This window comes from Sorex fumeus, unplaced genomic scaffold (assembly GCF_029834395.1).
Source record: "Sorex fumeus unplaced genomic scaffold, SorFum_2.1 ptg000265l, whole genome shotgun sequence".
Taxonomy (NCBI): Eukaryota; Metazoa; Chordata; class Mammalia; order Eulipotyphla; family Soricidae; genus Sorex; species Sorex fumeus.
In genome coordinates, this window is record NW_026606322.1 from 28,595,892 (window position 1) to 28,622,442 (window position 26,551).

General features: G+C 51.6%; 1 protein-coding gene across 5 annotated transcripts in view; it reads right to left on the reverse strand.

Moving 5' to 3' along the window:
* EVA1C (eva-1 homolog C) overlaps positions 1-26,551 on the reverse strand; it is a 94,322-nt gene that overhangs the window by 40,907 nt on the left and 26,864 nt on the right. For 4 of the 5 annotated variants that reach the window (XM_056109336.1, XM_056109334.1, XM_056109333.1 and 1 more), the window contains exons 2-3: positions 13,603-13,799; positions 9,315-9,438 (exon numbers count right to left, since the gene is read on the reverse strand). The exons of the other annotated variant lie outside the window; for it this stretch is intronic. In XM_056109336.1, the coding sequence (XP_055965311.1) occupies positions 9,315-9,438; positions 13,603-13,799 (321 nt within the window). The remainder of the gene's footprint in view (positions 1-9,314; positions 9,439-13,602; positions 13,800-26,551) is intronic. 5 annotated transcript variants of the gene reach the window in all.

A 26,551-nucleotide genomic window follows, 5' to 3' on the forward strand; every position in this document is an offset into this window, starting at 1 on the left:
TTTGTGGAATATAAAGTAATATAATAGGAGACTAACACCTAAGCATAGCAGAGATAAGGGCCAGGTGGATCGCTCCATGGCTTGGAAGCCAGCATCACATGCTGGGGGAAAAGGCAGCTGGGATAGAAAAGGGACCACTAAGTAAATGATGGCTAGAGGGCTCACTTGGGGTGGGAGATGCATGTTAAAAGTAGACTATGGACCAAACTTGATGGCTGCTTAGTACCTGTACTGCAAACCATAACACCAAAAAGGAGAGAGAGAGAGAGTAAGAGGGAATGTGCCTGCCACAAAGGCAGGGGGTGGGATGGGGTGGGGGGGTGGGAGGGATACTGGGAACATTGGTGGTGGAGAATGGGCACTAGTGGAGGGATGGGTGCTCGAACATTTTATGACTGAAATGCAATCACAAAATCTTGTAAATCTGTAAAAAAAAAAGAAATGCCTAATAAAAGATGGAAACTTGGGGGAAAAAAAAAGAATGCGGACTAAGAAAGCCATCAGCCTGAGCAGGGCTGTGGTGAAAAAGGAACGTCACCTCTGTTGGCGGAAATGTTCAACCTCTCTGGGAAAGCCCTACGGAGATTTCTCCCAGAAAAGTAGGAAGAGAAGTAGGAAGAGAACCCTCATTTGACCCCGCCCAACCACTTCTTGGCATCTATCCCGCAAACACGAACATATGACTTTGAAAGGATCTATTTGTTAGTATGATAGAAACAACATGGAAACCACCCAAAAGTCCAACAACAAAGGAACCAATCAAGAGGTTGCGGTATATACACTCAACGGAATACTACACAGTTGCAAGAAAGGACACAATCACGCAATCTGTAGTGACAGAGATGAAACTAGAAGGTATCAGGCTTAGTTAAGTCAAAAGGAAAGGGCCAGAGAGATAGTCCAGTGGGTAGGGCACTTGCCTTGCGAATGCAAGTTGACTGGAGGCCATTCTCCAGTACACAGTACAGTTCACCGAGCCTGCTGGGAGTGATCCCTGAGCACAGAGATAGTTCAGAGCACTACCAGGAATCCTCCCCCCCCCCCCCCACACACACACACATTAAAGAAAAAAGAGAGAAACAGATACAGAATGATCTCTTTCTATGTGAGATTTAAAGATAACAGTGAAGGGAGCATCAAATAGCCAAGGGTCACAGAACTGGAGAATTGGTCCACAGAACTGAGTTTGGGGCAGGGGAGAGGGGGTGGAAGGGGCGTTTGGGAGCTTGGTGGAGGGAAGGGAGGCTGATGGCTGTGGTGTGGGAAAGATGCAGTCACGAGCCTATCATTAGCAATGCTGGAAATCACAGCGCCGCAGCAAAGACGCCAAAAAGAGAAGAACACGGAGACATCCCAAACATCTTTCCAGTTGGGTCAGACTAGGAGGCCAAAATGTTTTCCTGCCTCTGTGGCCTGGGCAAGCCCCCACCTGAATGAAGCCTTAGCAGCAGGAGTGAGTAATTAATTCATTAGGGAAATGAGGAGGGGGGGGAAGGAGTCAAAGGAGGGTGGCCCTTTCATCTCCTGGAATCGAAGCCCCCGAGTGATCACAGGGAAGGAAATCATTTCTGAAGAGGAATGCCACCTTCCGCCCTGCCTCCCGGGCAGCAGAGGAGGGCAAACGTCTGACGAGCCGCAGCCCTGGCATGGACACGGGGTGTGGAGAACCTTCGAGATTCAGAAAGAGAGCAGATGCCTGCTGCTCATGCCCACAGCGCCCCACCCCATACACCCAGGAGGGACCGTCCACAGGGACATGTGGGGTCCAGCGCTGCTTCTTCTGCTCTCCCCCCACTCACTGGATCTTCGGAGAACCATGTAAGCTGAGGGTCAGCAAAGGATTTGGTGACCTTTGCCCACAAACTGCCTCTGGCTGCTACTTAAGCTCCTTAACGGCCATGATCCAGAGACACACAAAGGAATCTCCCGACAGAGCAGCTTGCTGAAGAGATTTCTCCAGACCCTGAGCACTGTAGCACTGTCCTCCCATTGTTTATTGATTTGCTCGAGCGGGCTCAGTAACATCTCCATTGTGACACTTGTTACTGTGTTTGGCATATCGAATATGGCACAGGTAGCTTGCCAGGCTTTGCCGTGCGGGCGACTCTCGGTAGCTTACTGAGCTCTCCGAGAGGGGCGGAGGAATCGAACTCAGGTCAGCCGGGCCGGCCTTGTGCAAGGCAAATGCCCTACCGCTGTGCTATCGCTTCAGCCCACCAGACCCTAACTGTCTAAAATTTTAGAATTGCAAGAGCTGCTGCGCGACATCTTATGCTATTTATAACAAGAAATACAAAAGAGAGTATGGGGGAGATTATTTGCCATAGAGGCAGGGGGAAGGGTGGGGTGCAGATACTGGGGACCTTGGTGGTGGAAGATGTGCACTGGTGGAGACTGAAACTCAAACAGGAAAGCTCTGTAATTGTATCTCATGGGGATTTAAAAAAATAATAATGATAAATTAATAAATCAAATTAACATTCTGAACAACATCAACAAAAGCAATGTGGAGTTCATGTTCAATTCAATCAGCTTAATCAATGGCTGAATAAATAGCAGTACTCCTACATTAAACAAAAAAAGAATTTGGTGACCTTTCGCAAATAAAAAGGATTCTATGGGGTGGAGGGTCAGTGTCACTGGTAGGTAAGGCGTTTGCCTTGCAGATGGCTGCCCGACCTGGGTTTGATCCCGGCATCCCATTTGGTTCCCTGAGCACCGTCAGGAGGGATCCCTGAGTGCAGAGCCAGGAGTAACCCCTGAGCACCGCTAGATGTGAACCAAAAATTGAAATCAAACTAAAAAAAAAAAGATTCAAATCTAGCTCAGTTGCAGGTTTTAGTTTCATTTTTTTGGAGTGAGTTTGGAATAACATGGGTTCGAGTCGTTCAAGAACTGTGGCACAGGCAGTGCTGAATGCCATCACTTGGGGACTGAGATATAACATGGGGGCATGTGGCCAACCCTGGTTTGATCCCCGCACCGTGGGGCCCCTGAGCATCGCAAGGTGCAGCCTGAAGCCCTTTCCCTGTCCACAGGCACTGGAGGTGCAGCCATCAGGCCCCCGACACAGCCACGGTGACTCAAGTGAGCCTTGACTCTGCAGGACCCACAGCACCACATCCTCGGGGCCTGGAAGTGAACCATGAGCCTAGCACGCTGAGAACTCCTGGAATGGGACCCCCAGGCTCCCTGAGCACTATTTGGGAGGTTCCCTAAAACACCAGTTCCACCGAGTGAATGAGGTCTTTGAGGCTGAACTGTGGCCCCTGGCAGAGCCACTGAAGACCCCAAGAGCCAGGAGCACCTTAAAACGTGTAAGAACTTGTCAGAAACAGGGGCTTGGAGAAGTCAAAGCCATAGCTGCATCCTCGCCTAGAGAGCTTGGAAACAACTTTTTTCTTCTTCTTTTTCTTCTTCTTCTTCCTCCTCCTCCTCCTCCTCTTTCTCCTTCTCCTCCTCCTTCTCGTTAATCCCCCCTACTCCCCTTTTTCTGGCTTCTCCTCCTCCTCCCCCCCCTCCTCCTCCTCCTCCTCCTGCTTCTTATTCCTCTTCTTCCTCTTCTTCTTCCTCTTCCTCCTCTTCCTCCTCCTCATTCTTCTTTTGACTATTACAAAAATTTATTTAACCAAAACATTCATGAAAATGTACAGGACCCAATTTTGCATCAGCGAAAGATGCAATGACGGGAATGTATGGAAACACCTGCCTTCTAAGCAACCGGTGTTAGACATTTTCCAAGGCATGATGTCACTATTTCCTTGAATTGCCCCCATTCCAATATTATTCTGTTGCCCACTTGCTGCCATCTCCACACCTTCATCTATCACACAATTCACAAGGATCAAACTTTCGAAGTATTCTTGGGCATGTTTGCCATCATTCAATTTCAATAATAACGTTTGTAAGTTTTTTCAGCTCTGGAAGGGGGTGAGCTTGGCTTCTGGTGTCTCCTTAGGAGGCTCAAAGATGAACAAAGCTTGAGACCTCCCACAAGTTCCCGGGGTAGACCAAGAGTCTCTGGAAACTTCTTACTTACTCCTTTTTTTTTTCCTTGAGGGGTGCACCCAAGCAGTGCTCAGAGGATCCTGGGGTCACTCCTAGTGATACCACGGGACCTGCAGATCAGTCCTCAATGGGGTCCTGGGTATCAAACTTGGGGCCTCCAGCATGCTCGGCTTGCACCCCAGTACTGTAGACCTCTTACTTAAACAGGAACAGGTTCTCTCTTTATCTTCTTATCGTATTCTTTTTTAAAAATTATATGTTTTTTAAGGGTTGGAGCAATAGCACAGCGGTAGGGCATTTGCCTTACAAGCGGCCAACATGGCCGACCCGAGTTCGATTCCTCCGCCCCTCTCGGAGAGCCTGGCAAGCTACCAAGAGTATCTCGCCCGCACGGCAGAGCCTGGCAAGCCACCCGTGACATATTCGATATGCCAAACACAGTAACAACAAGTCTCATGATGGAGACGTAACTGGGCCCGCTCGAGCAAATCGATGAACAATGGGAGGACCGTGACCGTGATGTTTTTAAAGCCAGGCCAGGCCAGGCACCAGCAGGCAATCTCTCTCTATTGCAGCCCTTCCAGGAGCAGGAGAGAGAGAGTTACAGAGGATAAGGCATTTGCACTGCTCATGGCCAATACCAGTGCTAATCCTGACACCCCATGGGGTTCCCCCTCCCCCAAGCTTTGCCGAAAGTGATCCCTGAGCACAGAGTTGGGAGGCAGATCCCTGAGCACAGCAGGGTGTGGCCACAAAAGATAAATAAATAAATAAGAAATAAGAAATAAATGAAACAGGGGCTGGAGTGATAACACAGTGGGTAGGGCATTTGCCTTGCACGCAACTGACCTGGGTTCGATCCCCAGCATCCCATATGGTCCGCCAAGCACCACCAGGAGTAATTCCTGAGTGCAGAGCCAGGAGTAACCCCTGTGCATCGCTGGGTGTGACCCCCCCCCCCAAAAAAAACAACAACAAAAAAATGAAATCAATGAAACCGGGATGCCAGTGTTAGTGACAGGTATGCAGAGACAGACATTCGCAGCCAGGGCTCAGCTGGGTCCCAGGTTATGAGCAAAGCAACCCCTAGCAGTGAGGGGACTGGGAGTGTCACCTTCAGGGCTGGGGGCCACTGCGCCCCCTAGGACTATAGGTCACTGACTCAACACTTCAGCGTAGGGTCTCCTTGGACTTAGACTGGGAAAGGGGTGAGCACCTTCCAGAGGCGGTTCTTCCACAGCCTGTGTGTTAGGGAGTGCAGGGAGAGAGGGCAGTGGACCTGGGTAGGGAGAGCTCTGGGCTCTGCTTCAAAGACAAACAGGAGCAAACCCGCCATCTTCCGTCCAACACTCCCCCCCTCCCCCCAGCACATCTCAGGTGACTGTTTATAGGGGACAGGGTATGTTAGCGCCAATGTCATTTGCAACACCTGGAGTGACACTATCAGCATAACCAACAGAGACCTGGTTTACGATGTTTTTCAAAGAGCGCTAGACAAGGAGCACCCAGCCTAGGCTGCACCCCCTTTCTTAAGGCAGACCGAAGTCCCCCCATCACTCCCACCTTCCATCCCTTGGCGATCATTGGGAACAATCAAAGCAGCAAACAGCCTGGATCTGTTTGTCGCTCTAACAGCAGTGCACTGAGTCATTCTGGACAGTTTCCAGCATTTTTGCTTGATTTTTGCTTGTTAGTGGTTTTGTTTCTTTTTGGGGTGAGGGGGGGTGCACTCAGTGATGCTCAGGGCTTACTCCTGGCTCTGCACTCAGGAATCACTCCTGATGGTGCTCATGGGAGTACATAGGATGTTGGGGATTGAACCTGGGTCGGCTGCACAATGGCAAGTGCCCTACCCTCTGTACTATCTCAGGCCTTGCTTTAGGGTTTTTTTGGCTTTTTTTTTTCTGAGTGTGGGCTAAGGGGAGACACCCAGCAGTGCTCAGGGCTTACTCCTGGCTCTGTGCTCAGGGATCACTCCTGGCAGGGCTCAGGGAACCATATGTGGTGCCGGGGATCGAACTCAGGTTGGCCCTGTGCAAGGCCAAGCCCCTACCCCCTGTGCTCTGGCTGCAGCCCAGGTATAGAGCAGTTTCTATTCTGCTCCATCTGTTCAGGTGCCTTCTGAGAACCTAGGCAGAGGAGCATAATCTTTCCCAGCTAACAGATTTGCCTTATGCTAATTCAAGACCCCACAGGCACTGACTAGCCCCGCAGATACGCAGAGACAAACCCAGACCCAGTGGTCTGGATTCAGTGATTGGAAACCCCAGGGCCTGAGACTGGGGGGAGGAAATGCTGCATGTTGCAAACTGGACGGGGGAGGGGGGGCGGTGCTGAAGGAATGTTCTAGGCCAGTGTGCTGGTAAAATACTTCCCCAGAGGGGCTGGAGCAATAGCATAGTGGGGAAGATGCTTGTCTTGCACGCACCCAGGTTCTATTCGATCCAGGCACCTGCTATGGCCCCCTTCCCTGCCCCCCAGCATCGCCAGGAGCCACGAGAGCAGAGTGACTGTGAGTGCAGAGCCAGGACTAAGCCCTGAGCATCTCTGGGTGCGGCCCCAAAACACACACACACACACACACACACACACACACACACACACACACACACACACACACCAATTCTCCGAAAACAAATCAAGAGGCCCTGATCTGCAAACCCCACACTCCCAGGGTTTGCTGCATCTGGGCAGAGATGGAGCCGGAGAGAGGAAAAGAGTCACAGGAGGTGAGAGGGCTGAGAGACAGGCATCACCCCCATGCATGTTTCACCACCCCTGGGGAGGCCCCTCTCATCAGATGTGGCGTGTGGGGGTCTCTGCTCCCCGTGAGGGGAGGGAAGGCTCAAGGTGCTATGAGCGCCCCTAGCTGGGGGGCAGGGCTGGGGCAGAGCCAATTCCCGCCCCCTTGCCCCCTCCCGGCACACACTGCTCTCTGACTCTGTCCCCAGGTGCGTTCTTAGCTATCAAGCCGGCTGGTACCCGACCTTGGACTCCGAAGCCCGGAGATCCGCTTTGATAAGCCACCTGGTTTACTGCCTTCCTGGAGCAGCTGGGAGCGCCCACAGAGGGCCCTTTCCCACACCCTCCTGCTCCAGTGCTCCTCCCGGACAAGGCCCAGCTGCCCCTACACACCTGTGCCGGCTGCTCCCACGACCTCGCAGGTGTGCTCGGTGGCTCCAACAGCGCCCAGGGCCCACCCTGCTCTGCCCGCACCACCAGAAAACCTCAAGTCCCAGCTCAGATGCATCCGCTCTGACGATGCCAGCACCCAGGGCCCATTTTGGGACACCGCTTGGAATCCTGCATCCATGTGTGGGGTTACTATGAAGCCAGGACCCCTAGGGCAGGCAGATCTGGTTACTCCGGGGGATTTGGAGAGAGTTGGGGGCTGTTGGCCACATCCAGAGATACCCAGGGCTCCCAAAAAGCAAAGCAAAAACAAACAAACAAAACAATGCTAGAAGTAATTCCTGAGTGCAGTTAGGAGTAACCCCTAGTGTGACCCATAAAGCAAAAAAGCAAAAACAAAAACAAAACAAACAAACAAACAAAACCCAGAGATACTGATGTGACACCCCCCCCCGAAAAAAAAACAAACACTAAACAAAACAAAACAAAACAACAAAAACAGAGATACTCAGGGCTTACTCACCTGGTGTGACCGAAAAAGCAAAACAAAACAAAACAAAGCAAAAAACCCAACCAAACAACAACAACGAAAACTAACCAAAAACAGAGCTACTCAGGGCTTCCTCATGGCTCTGAGCTCAGAGATCAGTCCCACAGGGCTCGGAGAACTCTATGGAGGATCCAGATAGGAGTCAGCCGTGTGCAAGGAAGTGTCTTTAGCCCTGAACTATCTCTAGAGCTCTAAGGCTTCTTCTTTTTCTTTTGTTTTTTTGGGGGGCACACCCATTGGCAGTCAGGGACCCTTCCTGGCTCAGTGCTCTAGAATGACCCCTGGGGGCACTCCAGGAACCATATGTGGTGCTGGGGATTTGAAGCTGGGTCACAGCCTCCTTGGCATCTTTCCGTCATCTTTCCCCCAGCACTGATCACCTCAGATCACTTAGGCCCCCGTGGTGCTCAGCACAAACCAGCCTTCCGTGGGCGAACTCCTGTTCCATCCGCGTGTCAGAGCATGGACCCCACTTCATTCAGTATAGATCAAACCCAATAACATAAAATAGAATAGAATAGAGGATCTGTAGGAAGAATATAGATATGTACACTCACGCACACACACACACACACACACACACACACACACACACACTCGGGGGGGGGGTTTCGGAGAGAGTTATATGTCAGAATTAATCCTGGCATTTTTAGTTTGTTTTTGCTTTGCTTTTTTGGGAGTCCTAACAATAATCCAAACCCTAATTCAAACCCTAACTCTAATCCTAACCCTAACCCCTAACCCTAACCTTAACCTCTAATCTTATCCCTAACCCTAACCCTTAACCCTAACCCTAACCCTTAACCCTAACCCTAACCCTTACCCTAACCCCTAACCCTAACCCTAACGCTAACCCTAACTCTAAACCTAATCCTAACCCCTAACCCCTAACCCTAACCCTAGCCCTAACCCTAACCCTAACCCTAATCCTAACCCTAATATCTGAGTGTGGCCAAAAGCCTCCAACTCTCTCTCCTCAACCCCTCCCCCCCCAATGTGTGTGTGTGTGTGTGTGTGTGTGTGTGTGTGTGTGCGCGCGCACATAACATTCAGGTTTTTTATGTTTTTTTTTTGGTTGGAGGAGAGGGGTTCTGAGGCCAGACCCAGTGGTGTTTAGGGGCTATTCCTGGCTTCGTGCATATAAGTGAACCCTTGGCAGGGCTCAGGGGACCATATGTGATACCAAGGATTGAACCAAGGTCAGCTGTAGGCACACACACTACCAACAGTACCAACTCTTCAGCCCCAAATGGTAGTTTCAAAGCTTTAAACACACACACACACATACACACACACACGCACACACGCGCACACACACACACTAAAAGTGGGCACGGGACTGGGGTTTCAGGGGATGGTTTCAGTGGCAGAGCACAGGCCTGGTATGTGGGAAGGGCAGAATTCAATCCTGACACTACATTGGCTCCCCTAGCATCGCAGGATGTGACTGCAGGGGGCCCCCAGCAATGCTGGGTGTGGGTAGGGTGGGGCCCCAACATTCCTCATCCTAAGAATTTCAAAGTTGGACCCATGCCCGCTGGCAGAGGCTGTTCCCCAGGGTGAGCAAGGAAACGAGAGCCCACGGCCCAGACATGCTGCCTCCCCTGCCCCGGAAGTTACTTACTAGGTTGGCATTTAAAGGAGACCAGGAGGTATTTACTGCTTCCTGGACAAAGGTCAGGTCCAAAAACTCGGCTATTGACCAGGAGGTGGCAGGCCCGCTGGTTCTGGCATTCGTCCAGCACCTTCTAAAAGGAGGGCAGAAAAGGGACAGGCTTGAAAACCACAGAGAGCGCGGCGAGCCCCAATACCTGGCAGCCGGGGACACGGGGACCTGGGGTCCCAGACTGAACCCGGACACTGGGTGACCTTTGTCTAAGATGGAAGCACAAGCAGGGGAAAGCCTTGGACCCTTTATTGCCCGTCTTTCCCCGGGTACCCTCCAGATAAGCAGCCTCCAAACTGCCTCCGGCTCACCACTTTGGTTGTGTGTGTTTGTGTGTGTGTGTTTGTGTTTGGCGGGAGGGGGCAGAAGGGGGTGAGGGGTTCTGAGGCCAGACCCAGTGGTGCCTAGGGGCCATTCCTGGCTCTGTGCATATAAGTGAACCCCTGGAGGGGCTCAGGGGACCATATGTGATGCCAAGCATTGAACCAAGATCAGCTCCTCCCAATAGTACCATCTCTCCATCCCCAAACAGTAGTTTCAACTCTTTAACAAAAACATCACAGGGGGGTGTGGTGGGGGTGGGAGCTGCAAACTGATGATCATATTAAACCAGAGCCCTTCAGCATGGAGGGGATGGAGTAGAAGGGATGTGGAGGTTTCTCTTCAGGAGGGGGTGTCCTGGCTTCAAAACTGAGAGGGATCATCCAGGTTCCCGTTACAGTCACAGTGCCACAGTGTCTGGTCCTTAAAAACGACCAATCAGGGCTGGAGCAACAGCACAGTGGGTAGGGCATTTGCGTCGCACGCGGCCGACCCAGGTTCGTTCAATTCTCAGCATCCCATATGGTCCCCCAAGCACCGTCAGGAGTAATTCCTGAGTGCATGGGCCAGGAGTAACCCCTGTGCATTGCTGGGAGTGACCCAAAAAGCAAAAAATAAAATAAAATTTTAAAAAATGCTGTGATTTTTTTTTAAAGGGTGGGGGGAACCGATCCATCCAGGACCCAGGAGAGCTCAATGTTAGGAGAAGGTCTAGGATCCCCCCACTTGGACCAGACAAGCAATCAAGATCTAAAATGAAGTTTCTGTTCTTGCCAACCCATAAAAAGGGTCCCCTCCTGCCCCCATGGACCAATTCTCCGCCAAAGGCACTGTTAGGTAAGAATTTACTCTTTGTCTTCCTGAGGCTTTCACATTTGATGAAACGTGGGCGTTCCTCACTGCTCTCTCTCTGCACTCGCTCAGGAAAACTGGGTCTTCTCTGAGGCACCAAAGCGCAAATGCAGGTAGCTCCGCCCATTCCTCAGTGTGTCGTTTATGATTGGTTAGACTTTAGGACTGGCGATGGTTGGCTAGACGGCAGACCTGCTTTTATTTTGCCTGGGAATTCTGGGGACCCAGCACATATTTGTAAGAGACAGCGGGTACTGTCCAGTCACAATGAGATCCATTACAGTTGCATCAGATTTTATGTATTGACTTTTTATTTTCTTATTACTATTGCCACATCTGGGGATGACTCCTGCCTTTGTGCTCAGGAATGAGCCCTGTTGTTGCTCGGGGTACCATATGTGGAGCTGGGAGTTTGAATCTAGGTCAAAGGGATGCAAAGCAAGTGCCTTTACCCATGGACTATCTCTCCAGTGCTACTTACTGATTTTTCTGATGGTACCTTGGCTTATGAGACTTAAAAGCCTTGTAAGATTGATAAGACTGGTTTATTTAAGGGGTACAATCTTACACCTCTGCAAAACACTAAAATATTAATATTCTGCAAAATTACTATGCTATGTCCACCAACCAAATCCCAATATCCCTCACTGATTTAAGACTCTCCTCTCTCCCTCCCTCCCTTCCTCCCTCCTTCCCTCTCCCCTCTCTCTCTTTCATCCCCCCCATGCCCCCTGATTTTTCTCTCTGGGCATCTCATTCTGTGCATGAATCTGTTCTGCCAAGGCTCCCAGCCGTCCCACCTGCAGCTACACAGAAAGGTACACATTGTTTTTCCTCCTGACTCTCAAAGGAATCAAGTCTTGCCTCGAACCCAAGACAGAGGCCCTGCATTTTCCACCAAAGGAGCACCAAGCACAGTAAATTTCTTGGGCTGAACTTCCAAACGCACTCCCTCACACGGGCTCACAGGAATGAGAGAAGGAATCACCCCACCACCTCAGGGGCCCAGTGGACGTGCCTTCAGTTAGGGAGCACTCCTCCTATGACAGTGCTCATTCTCATGACCCCAGACCTTCACATAAGAATTCGTCCTGAGAGGGGCTCCACACCCCCTAAGGTGCACCCAAGGTGGGTCTGTCCTCCAAGCCACGTGGCCCCTGAAAGTTTCCAAGAGAGGGTGCCCCATGCCCAGCAGTGCTGGGCTGGATCCGCTGAGCTCCTGTTCAGACAACAACCTGCTCCCCCTGGGGGTGGCAATCTTGCCCCTGGCAGCGCCTTGTCTGAGCTCCCGAATGCAGAGTGTTAAAAGGCACCAAGCAAAGACTCTTGATCTCTGGATGAAAGAGCGGCGCGGGGGAGATGTTTCTGGCAAACCAGCCGCCGAACATCACCAGGTTCATGTTCGCAGATGCTAACTTGTCGGTCGGCTTTGGTGAATCGCCTCTTTGCCCTGGGATCTTGCCAGCAGCAGCCTTGGTGCCAATGTTAGGGTGGAGACGAGAACCCAGACTCTGGAGCATTGGTGGTGGTGATGAGTGGGGGGGGGGGGGGGGGTCAGCATTCTCACTTTCACGTGAAATTCCACCTTTGGCACCCGGGTGGAACTTTCTTTTGTCTAGGGTGCTGCAGACAGCCCAGTGCCCCCATGGATGGGCAGGCCAGTGGGGGTGAGGAAGGGGACAGACCTCCAAGGACCTGACTGAGGAAATGGCAGCTTCCCCAGGGGGAGGCAGGAGGTGGGCACACCAGGGAAAGCACTGCTGAGCCTTTGGGGGGCAAAACCTGGTGTCTCCCCCTGCGGTGGCACACACATTCTTGGGTCACACCCGGCGATGCACGGGGTTACTCCTGGCTCTGCACTCAGGAGTTACTCCTAGCGGTGCTCAGGGGACCATATGGGATGCTGGAGATCAAACCTGGGTTGGCCACGTGCAAGGCAAACGCCCTACCCGCTGTGCTATCTCTCCAGCCCCACTGAAGCATTCTTTTGGTGGCCAAATGAGTGGCCAATCACATGACTAAGCACATGACTGCCCAGATATCATGAGACTTAGGCCAGAAGTGGTGAGTACTGTGGAAAAAATGGAAACTCTCCTTTTGCGTGTGAGTTGGTTCTCTGTGTCTGGGAGGGGGGCTTAAGAGACAATCAAATCCAAGAAATTCCCTTTCTCCTGAATCCACTGAGGCAACTCTCTTCAGTGTGACAAAATCAAACTGGCAGCCAAGTGCCCCCCCCCCCCGCATCCAGACATATTCTCGCTTTCATCAACCTGACTTTAACTTTAATTCGTTATTAAAATTAATATTTCAATATATTTATATGGCACTGTGGAGGCATCAGCAAAATTCAGGGCCACTGGATTATCTCTCTGAGCCAACTAAATACACATCAATTAGTGTAGGGCATCATGGGACATAACATTGCTCGGAAAACCAAAAAGTCAGGAGTCGCCAAAAACCATCATGGAAATGGTGATTCCCCTTCTGGCCTTGGTAACGTTGGTCTTCCTCTACCAACTATTTCTTGAGACACCACAGCCCCCGTTCCTGTCCACTACCCAGTCAAAGGATGACTCGGCAGAGGCTAATGAGCTTCAAGTGAGAGTAACGCAATCCATGTACCCGGAGAAACAAATCATAAAGAAACTGAAGGCCATTGTACATACATGTTAGCATGTTCTAGAAAGCCGAAGAAGAAAAGCCTGTCTCAGGCTCCTGGATTGAGCCTTGGAGTGACTCCCAAAGGAACGACAGTGCCCCCTAATTTGCAGGGATTGATGGGGTAAGGGAGCCTGACTTGAGTTTCTGGGGTAGCACGCCCATGGGTAAACGCCTACTGCCCGTGTGTCTAGGGGACAGAAACATTTGTGGGGAAGGGTCCTTGGAGAAGCTAACAACAGCTCGCCTGCAAGATGTGTGGCTTGTATACCTGTGAGATACCATGCTTCTTTCTGATAGCTGAACTAGATCGCTACTAGCACTTGTGTGTGTGCATACACACACACACACACACACACACACACAATCACACACACAAACCATTCCCCCCACTTACATCAGGGAGAGACAATACCTGCAATGTAGTGGGTGCCACGCAGGTTAAGCCGTCTTCCCTTTGGGAGGCAGGCTTCTGGGTACTACACATTTGGTAATCTTGCCCATAAAATGCCGATTGGACACTTATCGTAGAATGCCGAGGGCACTGGAGGTTCAAGTGGTCGCCGTCACAGGCGTACGCGGTGTGGTTCTGCAGGAGTTTGGTTATGTAACCTGGAAAATATTCAGCCGGGTTATAAGGGACCCAGGACCTCGCACACCTTCACAGCCTCTGGAGCTGTAGGACTTCAGCTTCCCCCTGGGAAAAGGGCCAGAGAGTGAGCCCTTGCTTAGCCTATGTAAAGATGCCCAACAGGGCCCAGACTGGAGGGGAACAGAGGGGCAATGGCCAAAACAGGCCAGTTCTCCTGTGTGGGCTGAAATTTTAGTCCTGGAAGGATGCTCAGAGAGTTCTTGCCCTTCAGGAAGGACTCAGAGATGGATCAGAAGTCCACAAGTTCAGGGAAGAATTAGTGAGGGCATCTTGTGATTTTTTTTATATCCCACATATCATACAGAGAGGAGTATAGGAGGAGTATAGGCCCTCCCGTTGATCGTCGATTTGCTCGAGCGGGCCCAGTAACGTCTCCATTGGAGACTTTGTTGTTACTGTGTCTGGCATATCGAATACTCTCGGTAGCTTGCCAGGCTCTCCGAGAGGGGCGGAGGAATCGAACTCGGGTCGGCTATGTTGGCCGCTTGTAAGGCGAACGCCCTACCCGCTGATCATTCTGTATCTCCTAACTCACTTCATGGCTTTATAGTCTCCAGTTTCACCCACACAGCAGCAAATTGCATTATTTCACCTTTTCTTATTTTCATTGTGTATATGTATCATAGTTTGTTTATCCAGTTTCTAGACACTTGGGTTGTTTCCTGATTTTGACTATTGTGATCAGAGCTTCAATAAATATAGGTGTGCAAACGTCTTTTCAAAATAAAGTTTCCTATACCCTTGGGGCAGATGCCACAAAGTGCAATCCCCAGGCGTGGAGAGGCCCATCCTGAAAGAGACCCAGGCACTCTGGAGACCAGGCCCTTGGGGAGGAAGTGGGATTCCCTTCCACTGGAGGGAACATTTCCTGGGTCTGCAAGCCAACACACGGGGCCCTTCTCTGAAGAGAGGGCGAAGGGTGGATGGTGGGGCTGTGTCAAATAGGGTTCTCACACAATTCACGCCCACAGGGAACTTGAGAATGAGGCTCTCTGTGGAAAGGGCCTTTCAGGGCACTACCCCCAGCCCAGGCAACCTCCACTGCAGAGGAAAAATAGTTCAGAAGAAGCCCTCCTGCAAGAATAACTAGATCTTAGAATACCTAGTTTCCTAAATGCAACAAGACATATCCAAGCCACACTATTATTAAATTATCAATAGCCATAACTTAAAAAAATTAAAGACCAATAGCTTGAAATATATAATATACAAAGATACCAAATAAGGCTATCATCAGATTTCTCAGCAGAAATTGGGCAGACTAGGGGAGTAAAATTCTGCAATTCTGATGCCATAATTTTTTTCATCTTATATTATTATAATAGTATAAAATTTCCGGTAAATAATATGTTACCTTGAGGCCAGAGAGATGATACAGAGGGTACGACATTTGCCATGTGTGCAGCCAACCTGAGTTTAATCTCTGGCACCCCATATGGTACCCCAGACTCAGCCAGGAATCTCTGAGGCCAAACCAGGAGTGATCTCTAAGTGCAGAACCAGGAATAAGTCCAGAGCACCACCAGGTATAACCCCAAAACAAATAAAAAAAATATTACCCTACAAAACTCATGATTCAAATATGATGGAGGAAACCTTTAAAGTTGGAATTTCTGTAACGTTTCCCTCAGATACTGTACCTACTATTTTAAAAATGTAAGAAAAAAAACCGCCCTCCTGCAGTGGAAAGACCCTTAATCCCAGATGGCAGGTGTCCTGAGAGGAAAAGGAGACACAGAAGAGGGAAGACAAAGACACCGGAAGTGACGGTGGCTGTAAACCAACCTGTGCCCAAGATGGCGGCAGCCATAGAAGCCAGACAAGTCCAGGAAGGAGACAACGTGGCCCCATCAACACCCTGATTTCACGTTTGTCACCTCAGTAATGGGAAGAAGGAGCTTCCGTGGTTTCTAGGCTCTCAGTGTGTGAGAGTCTGTTACATCAGGCATGGAGATGAGTCCAGGCTCCACCCTGGCCTCAGCAGGCGGAGTTGGGGAGAGTGCTGGGACCCTGGCTCATGAGAGATCAGGGAAGAAGGCCCAGCAGGTGCGGGTGGGCGGCCTGCGCTATTTCTCAGAAAGCAGGAAGGTTCACCCGCCCGCAGATTCCTTTCCTCCCTCTCACACCTCAGGAGGTCAGCCATGAGACCTCTGGGAGAGGAGCCAGGGGCTTTCTGGTGAGGTGTGTGGGAGACATTTGGCAGCCCAGCGCCTCTGAGGGGAGGACGAGGCCCTTCCAGAGTGCCCCGGTTCCCACACAGCAGGGCAGGGCTAGAGCGGTTCCTGGCCGGTGTTCAGAGACCTTTCAGGGCACTACCCCCGGCCCAGGCAACCTCCAGCTGCTCCCCAGAAGTCACAGTCGAGCCACACCTGCCCCTCCAGAATGTTCCAAAGATGAAGGTGAGGAGCACGCATGCATGGCCACATGACACCACAGTGAACTCTCTCACTCAATACCCTATGCCCCGAAAATCACCAAGTCATCCTGAGTGGATGGAGAAATCCGCTCCACTAAGTTAACATCCCCTAGAGAAGTAAAACCTGATGCTAGAGAGCAACTAGACATTCATCTCACGAGATGCCCTGCCAGGCCCCCAGAGGTCGGGGAGAGGCCCCTCAGAGGGCCAAAGACCATGAATCAGGGTCTTCCTGCAGGACACACGGGGGTCCCTGATTGACCCTCAAGTCACCCCAGAGTCAAAAAATCTTGCCCTCCTTGGGGGATGTCAGTACCCCATTTTTGAGCCCCACCAAGGAATGCAGGGTCAGTCAGATGCGACCCCCAGGCCAGTTCCATGAAGTCCCCCAGGCTGGTACCACCAGGCTGGGGTCTCAGATTCATCATTCAAACATTTGTGTCCACCCCACGCGGGAACAGCAGCTGGCTGCAATGTGAAATCTCTCTCTTTTTTTTGTTTGCTTTTTGAGTCACACCTGGTGATGCTCAGGGGTTACTCCTCGCTCTGCACTCAGGAATTACTCCTGGCGGTAATCAGAGGACCATATGGGATGCTGGCGATCGAACCTGGGTCGATGCATGCAAGGCAAATGCCCTACCTGCTATACTATCGCTCCATCCCAATGAAATCTCTTCTGGGAATTGACTTTGGCCTACGCTTATGTTCCACCAGTTACTATTCACCCAAGGGGGCACAGGTGGTAAGACCTTGGAGGCACAGAGTCCCCAGCTGGAAGGGACTGGGGGCCTGGACAAGGTGGGAAGTGTGGCCTGTCCCACTTTCTCTTACGCAAGTGGGGCAGACATGTCCACTATCCTTGGACTGTCCCTTTCCATCCATCAGTATTTTTACTTTTTTTTTTTTTTTGGTTTTAGTTGGCTTTGGAGGTCACACCTGGTGATACTCAAGGGTTACTCCTGGCTCTGCACTCAAGATTCACCTTTTATTTTTTTTTTGTCTTTTTTGGGTCACACTCAGTGATGCTCAGGGGTTACTCCTGGCTTTGCACTCAGGAATTACTCCTGACAGTGCTTGGGGGACCATATGGGATACTGGGAATCGAGCCTGGGTCAGTCACGTGCAAGGCAAACACCCTACTGGCTGTACTATCACTCCAGCCCCAGGAATCACTCTTGATGGTGCTTGGGGGACCATATGGGATGATGAGGATAGAACCCAGGTGGGCGATGTGCAAGGCAAACGACCTGCCTGATGTACTATTACTCTGGCCCTAAATCCATCACTTTGTCCCTGGGCTGGAGCGATAGCACAGCAGTAGGGCGTTTGCCTTACACGCAGCCAACATGGCCGACCCGAGTTCGATTCCTCCGCCCCTCTCGGAGAGCCCGGCAAGCTACCAAGAGTATCTCACTCGCACAGCAGAGCCTGACAAGCTACCCATGACGTATTCGATATGCCAAACACAGTAACAACAAGTCTCATGATGGAGACATTACTGGGCCCGTTCGAGCAAATCGATGAACAACGGGAGGACCATGGACCGTCTGTCCCCAGTGAACACAACTGCATCATTTCCACCAAACTACAACCCATATGCATGTAGAGACCCGAGCTCCCCTGTAGACCCTGATAGGTAGAAGACCCCCTATTTGGCGGAGCACACCTTCGGGAAAACATCTATGTGCTCAGTTGACAGGTGAGGTACAGAAGGCAGTGCAAAGAAGTGGCTGAGTTCCCAGTCTCCCAGGCCCCTGTGTGCTAATACCATGCAGGTGTCGAGATTTTCAGCAATGAACTGAGCAGTACTGGAGGTTCTTTGGACTGAACTGGAGGCTCAGTCCAGTGTTTTGCCGTGCGGGCAAGATACTTTTGGTAGCTTGCCGGGCTCTCCGAGAGGGGCGAAAGAATCAAACTCGGGTCGGCCAGGTCGGCCGCATACAAGGTAAACGCCCTACTGCTGTGCTATCACTCCAGCCCATCTCATGGTTATTCCATCAAAAATAAATAAACAAATAGATAAATAAACAAATGTGCATAAAAGACAGACAGATAAAAGAATGAAAGGCAGAGAAAAAAAAAAGGCAAGGGACCAGGTCTTTCTCCAATGCCTCCTTGACTGTCTGATCTCCAGGCCTGAAATGACCCTGTGCTGTCCACTCGCTGTGTCCCGACCACCAACTATAGTGGCCATGGCATAGCCTGATGCCACTTGTAATAATGCATTGAAGATAAGAAAATAAACAGGATGTGAGTTTCCAGGCCAGAAGTCCAGGAGGGAGACCAAAAAGATGATGATGGGGGTCAAGCTGGGAGTGGCTGCAGCATGCAAGGACACGGGTGAGCACACACAGGCAGACGGACTGTAGGTTGTTGGAAATGGAATTTCTTCGCATGTCCGACAAATTGAAAAGTGAGCATCTCGAGTGAGAGTGTGTTGGAAATGGGGGAAAGAGACACCAGGCTTAATAGACGGATGGAAATGAGCAGAGGCCAGGGAAAGGAGCCAAGGGAATGGTAGGTTATTGGGGTCCAGCAAGGTGGGGAGGTAGGAGGCCGCCCCCCCCCATGAGATGGAACAATTGCAGGTGACCAGAATCCACAGGATGGAGCTATGGTACAGAACCTCAGAAGGGTGGGGAGCTGCTCTGCAGAAACGAGGGGCTGAGAGGGAAGGTTTCTGGGGCTCAGGTGTCTCCAGTGGAAGGCAGGAAATAGGGCAGAGCGGGGTGTCGCTGAAAAGAGGGAAGATGATAGGTTGGAGAGACAGTCTAGTGCCAAAGCACTTGCTTTTCAAGAGGCCAGCCCTGGTTCAAATCCACAGCACACCCGGAGTGCTCCCTGAGCACTACCAGGAGTGCTCTCTGAGCACTGCCAGGAGTGCTCCCCAAGCATAGAACCAGACCCTGGGCACATGGCCTGTCTCCCCAAGTTTTGCCCCCGCAAAAAAAAACGAGGAGGGGCCAGATATAGGGGCCAGGATGTGACTCAGTGGCAGTCTGCCCAGCATTGCATGAGGCTGTAAATTTAATTTCTGGCATCACCCCTCATGGCCACAATCCCTCGTAATACCACTGTGCTCCCTGCTGTAACACAAATGTGTGAGACACACACACGTACACACACATACAAACACATGCACATGCACACACGCACACATACACACACGTACATATACCCGCACACACATGCACATGCACACATACACACATGCACCTGCATACACACGCACACATATATCACACTCACACATACACACACACTCAGGCATCTCAACGATACCAGCAAAGGAAAGGGGGGGAGGGAAGGGCAGAGCCCCCAGCTGCCCCCATGAGCTCACCCCAGCACCCCCAGGTCTGGGCTGCCCTAGCAAACCACAGACAGGAACGTTTCTCCCCTGCCACGACTCATCCCTCCCCGTGTCGAACCCACAAGGTCAAGGTCATCCCGGGCATGGCGGGCTCCCACGAGCACCTTTTCCAGGTTCCCAGCCATCCCCTGCCAGTCGACCCCTCTTCTACATGAGAGGCCAAGGGAGGGTGTGGGGGGAAGATCCCTCATTCCCATTCCAGAAAGTTCCTCTTCTGAATCTCAGCACTCCCCAAAGCCCTCCTCCTTCACAGCTCCCCCTGTGGGGGAGGGGCGGTTGGGCAGGTTGGAATGCCCAGCCCACATGCCATCGCCCTAAGCTTTGCCAAGCGCCATGGTGCAAGCGCCTTTTTGCTCATGTTCACTTTGGGCCTTTTGCCCAGGTCAGTCGGCCCAAAATGCTTTGTTGGCATCCAGCTCCCTATTTGTGGCTTAATGTTTTCTACCCCCCACGCCCGGAAGAAGGCCTCTGTTATAATTCATTCCTTAGAGATCGGGAAGGGCTGGGAATATTCTGGACTCTCATGAACTCCATGGAAAAGGAGAAGGAGGACATGGCCACCTCTAGCAGTTCCATAATGGCTCCGGGTTTGGTAGCGTTTATGGAGAATTCAAAAATATCCTGGGGCCGGAGAGCCAGAGCAGCGGGCAGGGTATTGCCTAGCTCGTAGCCGATTCTGATTCCATCCCCAGCACAGCACAGTGTCGGGTCCCCCAAGCCCCGCCAAGAGTGAGCCCTGAACACAAGGGCCAGGAATATTGCCCCCTAGTTGGAAGCCTGCCTCATGAGCTCCCCCCAGAAGACAGCTGGGATAGAGAAGGGATCGCTAAGACAATGATGGTTAGAGGAATCGCTTGGGAGGGGAGATGTGTGCTGAAAGTAGATAAGGACCAAATGTGATAGCCTCTCAGTAACTGTATTGCAAACCGTAATGCCCAAAAGGAGAAAGAGAGTATGGGGGAAATTGTCTGCCATGGAGGCAGGGGGAGGGCTGGAAAGGGGGGGCGGTAAACTGAGGATATTGGTGGTAGGGAATATGCACTAGTGGAGGGATGGGTGTTTGATCACCGTAAATCTCAGGGCTGGGACAAAGGGACATGTTACTGGCGCCTTTCGAGTAAATCGATGATTAACGGGATGACAGTGATAATGATGACAGTGATGATGATTATAACTCAAATATGAAAGCTTGTAACTGTATCTCACAGCGATTCGCTGTAGCACTGTCCTCCCGTTGTTCATTGATTTGCTCGAGCGGGCACCAGTAACGTCTCATAACAAATTGTGAGACTTATTGTTACTGTTTTTGGCATATAGAACACATCACGGGTAGCTTGCCAGGCGTTGTCATGTGGGCAAAATACTCTTGGTAGCTTACCAGGCTCTCTGAGAGGGGTGGAGGAATTGAACCCGGGTTGGCCGTGTGCAAGACAAATGCCTTACCCCTTGTGCTATCGCTCCAGCACAGTGATTCAATTTTAACATTCAAAAAATGTTTAAAAAAAAAAGAGTAATCCCTGAGCACGGAGCTCAGGAGTAAGCCCTGAGTACCATCGGGAGTGACCCTAAACACCACCCCCCCGCAAAAAAAAAAAAAGTCAAACGGGCTGCAGATTCTTCCTCTTTCTCTTCTGGTGCCAGGAGGCCTTCACGAAACCCCTGGCACTCAGGGGGCCTGAGTCACTCTGGGCACAGGATATGAGCCCCCACATCCGTGTGCCAAAGTCCCCTACCACCTGGGGCCCTTTTCACAAGCCGGCTTCTGGGAAGTGAGAGGCCTTCCATTGTGTTGTCCGCCCGCCACCCCCTCTGCCGCCTCCACTCCCTCCCGCTGTAGATAAGGGGCTGCACCCTTTCGTGCACACATACTCCAGGACCTGCCCGGCTCCTGTGTTTGCAGTTCTCTTCCAGGAAAGGTGCTTTGTCTTTTGTCTTGGGGAACCCATCTGGAGAACTGCCGAAAGCAGGGCAGGGCAGTTCCTGAGGCGTTAGAGCAAGGCTGCTCCTGACGGTGTGTCCGAAGCACCAACATCAAAAAGTGATGTCCAGGGGAATGGGGGAGGGAGGGCGAAGAGATAGTACAGAGGGGAGGACACTTACTTGCCTGGGTTCGACCCCCGGAATCCTACATTATGGTTCCCTGGGCCTGCCAAGAGTCATTCCTGAGCACAGAGGCAGGACCAAGCCCTGAGCATCGCTGGGTGTGGCCCCAAAACCAAAAAATGAAAAAAAAAAAAAAGGAGGGGCTGGAGCAATAGCACAGAGGGTAGGGCATTTGCCTTGCACGCCACCGACCTGGATTCGATTCCCAGCATCCCATCTGGTCCCCCAAGTACCCCCAGAAATGATTCCTGAGTGCATGAGCCAGAAGTAACCCCTGTGCATTGCTGGGTGTGACACACACACACAAAAAAAAAGGAGGGGGAGGGGTGAGGTAGAATCAGAGCAGCAGAGATGGTGCAGGGGTTAAGGAAGAGCCCTGGACTGATGTGGACGTGGTTCAATCCTGGGCACCAAATGGTTCTGTGGACATCATGAGGTGAAACTCTGGGTGCCCCTGAGCACTGCTGGGGTGACCTGGGTCACCCCTGGCGCTATGCTCTAGGGGGCCGAAGCAGCACCTTATCCTCGGGTTCTCACAATGAGCTCCCCTCTGGCTGGCCTAGAAACACCGGGAAAGGTTCCCGCGTCTCCAGAGCACCACTTGGGAGTACCCCCGAAAGGTAAAGTCAGACACCAGTTAAGTCCATCCTCCAGTCCCGGGACATGGCACTCTACACAGTGACCACACCTTTGTCTCTCCCCAGCTTTCTCCCAGAGAGCCACAAAAAGTTCTTTATTTGTTGGGGGGGGGGGGTGTCACACCTGGTGATGCTCAGTGCTGACTCCTGGCTCTGTTCTCAGGAATCACTCCTGGCGCTGCTTGAGGAACTCTATGGGATGCCGGGGATCGAACCTAGGCTGGCTGTGTGCAAAGCAAGTGTGCCCTGTCCACTCTACTATCTCTCCAGCCCCCGGAGGCCCAGATATGCCTAAGTGGTATTTCCTGCGTGGATACAGCTGAGCAGAATATTGGGAAGGACCATGGCCCTCATGTGGGCAGTTGAGCCCCTGCTAGCCACGCGGGGCTGCAGTGGGGGGTGGGAATCAAACCCAGGGCTTGTACCTGTAAGGCCTTTATTCCTTTACCGTGACTTCCCATCCCTGCACCTGCTCACACCTTCGGCCACACGGGGTCAGTTTTTTCCCCATTTTGCAGATCACTCAAACAAGCATCCAAGCTGCAGGGTGATGGGGGAGTTTTCTACCTGTTTCCTCAATACGCCAACGACACTCCCCGCCTTAGCCCTTTCCTTGGCCCTCCTGGTCTGCGGCTTCTCCTCATACCCGCTTTCTCCTACCTGCCCTGGGCAGATGTAACCGTAGCAGGCGGACAGCGGTCAGACTTGGTGTCAGCTTCCTGCAGTTGAATGTCACAGTGGGATTCTGGTCCCGGTATCTAGAAAGAGTCTGACCAAGGGCGAGAAGGCAAGGGAGGGTGTTTCCAGGTGGGAGACAATGAGGAGCTGGTGCGGCCCACCGGCCTACATGGGACAGGGGCCTCCCTGGGGGTCCGGCAGAGCCCAGGCCAGAGAGGGATCTGTGCTGAAGGTCTCCGTGGCAACCACAGAGCCTTGCACGGATGGAACTTTCTGGATAAAGGGCTTTATCCCCCATTCTACCCAGGCTGCCACATGCCAGCAGGGGACAGAGAGGATGGCTGGTGCCTGCCACCACCATGGGCACATCTGGCCCAGTTCTGAACTGGACCTTCATTCAAGCTCAGCAGGAAGGCCTTGGTGGGTGCGGCACCCAAGAAGGGGCCTTGCCCCTGCTGCCTTTCTTGGTCTCTCTGCCTCAGTTTCCTCTCGCTCCCTCCCTTCACTCTCTCCTCTCCACCTCTTTGGGACAGCTCCTAGCTCCTCCCCACGCGCCCTCTGCAGTTGCCAAGGCTTCCTCCTGGCACGGTGTGTATGACACCCTTAAATTTCCTTCATCTGAGTCTAATTTCCGGGCCCACATTAGCATGAGCCTTAAAGGCCCCACAAGGAACTGACAGCCCTTCCATTTAAAATGTAACAGTACGGGGGCTGGAGCAATAGCACAGCGGGGAGGGCGTTTGCCTTGCACACAGCTGACCTAGGTTCGATTCCCAGCATCTCATATGGTCCCCCGAGCACCGCCAGGAGTAATTCCTGAGTGCATGAACCAGGAGTAATTCCTGTGCATCGCTGGGTATGACCCAAAAAGAAAAAAATGTAACAGTAGGGGCTGGAGAGATGGCACAGTGGGCATGGCATGTGGTCATCCCAAGTTCCATCCCAGACATTGCCTATGGTTGTCCAAGCCCAGCCAGGAGGGTTTCCTGAGCACTGAGTCAGGAGTAAGCCCTAAGCACTGCTGGATGTGGTTCCCAAAACATAAAACAACAAGGTGTGAATAGACTTTAATATACATACATGTACACGTGATGTATGTATATAATGCCACCATTGTAGGCCTGTATACACATTTACCATTACCCAAACAGAGGGAGTGGAGATGGAAAAAAAATCACTCTGGGTGCTGGAGCAATAGCACAGCACGTAGGGCATTTGCCTTGCACACAGCCGACCCAGGTTTGATTACCAGCATCCGATATGGTCCCCTGAGCACTGCCAGGAGTAATTCCTGAGTGCATGAGCCAGGAGTAAGCCCTGTGCACCACTAGATGTGACCCAAAAAAGAAAAGAAAAAATTTTAAAAATCGCTCTGAACAAATGCAGTGCTGGGACTGCCCTCTTTTGCTTTTTGAGCTGGAGCCATACTTAGCAGTGCTCAGTAGTGAATATGGGTTGTCATGGATTGAACCCGGGTCAGCTGCTCACAAGGCAAGCGCCTTCCCTGCTGTGCTAGCTCTCTGACCCCTCACGGCTCTATTTTGAAAAGGGTTGGTTGAAGATTCTCCTTCCATCTTTCAAAGGCTACAGATCCTCTATAAAACAGATCCCTTGTTTGGTCACCAGCTAGCAGCCCAGAAAATTATTTGACGAACATCCTTGGTATTAGAGAAGCTAAAAGGGAATGGATTCCCTCCTCACTGGCCCCAAACACCTAAATGAAACATCCGTTCTCTTTCTTAGGAGGCCAGCTAACATTCCTCACACACCCCCGAAATCCAGAGTCCCTTGTGGGGCTCACACCTCACACAGAAAAGCTACACTCCCTTTTTCCAGCTCAGGTGGGCCAAGTTAGCCATTCTCTCCCCTGAACAATAAAAGGGTCAGAAACAGTTGGGAAAACCAACCAGCCCCCGTTCGATGTCACATCAGAAGCCTTCCCCTGCCCTTCCCCCCCCCAATCAACAGCCTTTTATTATTTATTTATTCATTTATTTATTTTACATTTCAGTTATATAATGATTGAGTACCCACCCCTCCATCAGTACCCGTTCTCCACCACCAATGTTCCCAGTGTCCCTCCCACCACCCCCACCCCAGCACCACCCCGTGGCAGGCTCATTCCCTTTTACTCTCTCTCCTTTAGGGTGTTGTGGTTTGCAATGCAGATATTAAATGGCCATCACGTTCAGTCTATAGTCTACTCTCAGCACGCATCTCCTCTCCCGAGCGAGCCCTCCAAGCATCCTTTACTTGGTGGTCCCTTCTCGATCTGAGCTGCCCTTTCTCCCAGCATGTGAGGCTGGCTTCCAAGCCATGGAGCAATCCTCCTGGTCCTTATCTCCACTATCCTTGGGTGTTAGCCTCCCATTCTGTTACTTTATATTCCACAAATGAGTGCAGTCCTTCTTTGTCTGTCCCTCCCTTTCTGACTCATTTCACTTAGCATGATACTCTCCATTCAATAGCCTTTTAACTCAGAACTTCCCCCCCACTACCCCCCTCCCCCACTTAGGAAATGTTGGATACTGAAGATGGGTGAATTCCTACATTCCAAGTAGAAACGGAGACCTGGGATCTGTCCCTAGTGCTTTCTTCCATAAGCTGGAAAATGACACTGATTTACGGTCCTGCTGGTTTTCCGGTGATTAAGTGATTAAGTGATAGAATAAAGGCCTGCCCTTTCCAGGGAGGAGACAATAATGTTTAGGGAGGAGCAGAAATGCCCCTCCAAACGTTGTATAGTGGACGAGCGGTAGTGATAGCACAGTGGGTAGGGCGTTAGCCTTGCATGTGGCCAACCTGGGTTTGATTCCCAGCATCCCATATGGTCCCTGAGCGCTGCCAGGAGTAATTCCTGAGTGCAGAGCCAGAAGGAATCCCTGTGCATCCCCGGAGTGACCCAAAAAATAAAATAAAGTGTGGTGAGGCCGGAGAGATAGCTCAGTGGGGAGAGCCCTTGCCGGGAGTTAGTCAAGCACTAACTTGGGCCGGAAGCCAACTCAAGCTCCATCCCTAGAACCCCACATAGACCCAAGAGACCCACCAGGAATGGTCCCTGAGCACAGAGCCCAGAGTTAACCCTGAACACAGCCAGGTGTAGCCAAAACACTTATTTTTTTTTTAAGTTTAAACTGGAATGGCTCAACATTCTTCCTTCCCTTCAGCACTCACCTGCACAGGAAGCAGAAACTCTCTCTCACTGAACCAGACCTAAAATAGTGTCCGGGGGCTGGGCTGGGGGCTGCTGTTTGTTCACCTGGAGAGAGTTTTCCCCCTTCTTGGGTTTCAGCTCAGAATGAGGGGAAGTAGAACCGTTTCTTCCTTTGTGTTTCCCAGGCCCAGGGGAGGCCTAACCATGTAAAGAAATCCAGGCGCCAAGGGATAATGGGCCTGGCCCGGTCCCTACCGCCATTCTAATGGAGCGGCTGGCACACGCTTCTCCAAGTGGCCCGAGGGACCCACGCTCGCTTAATTCTCCACCCCCTGCAACTGCAGCTGCCCAAA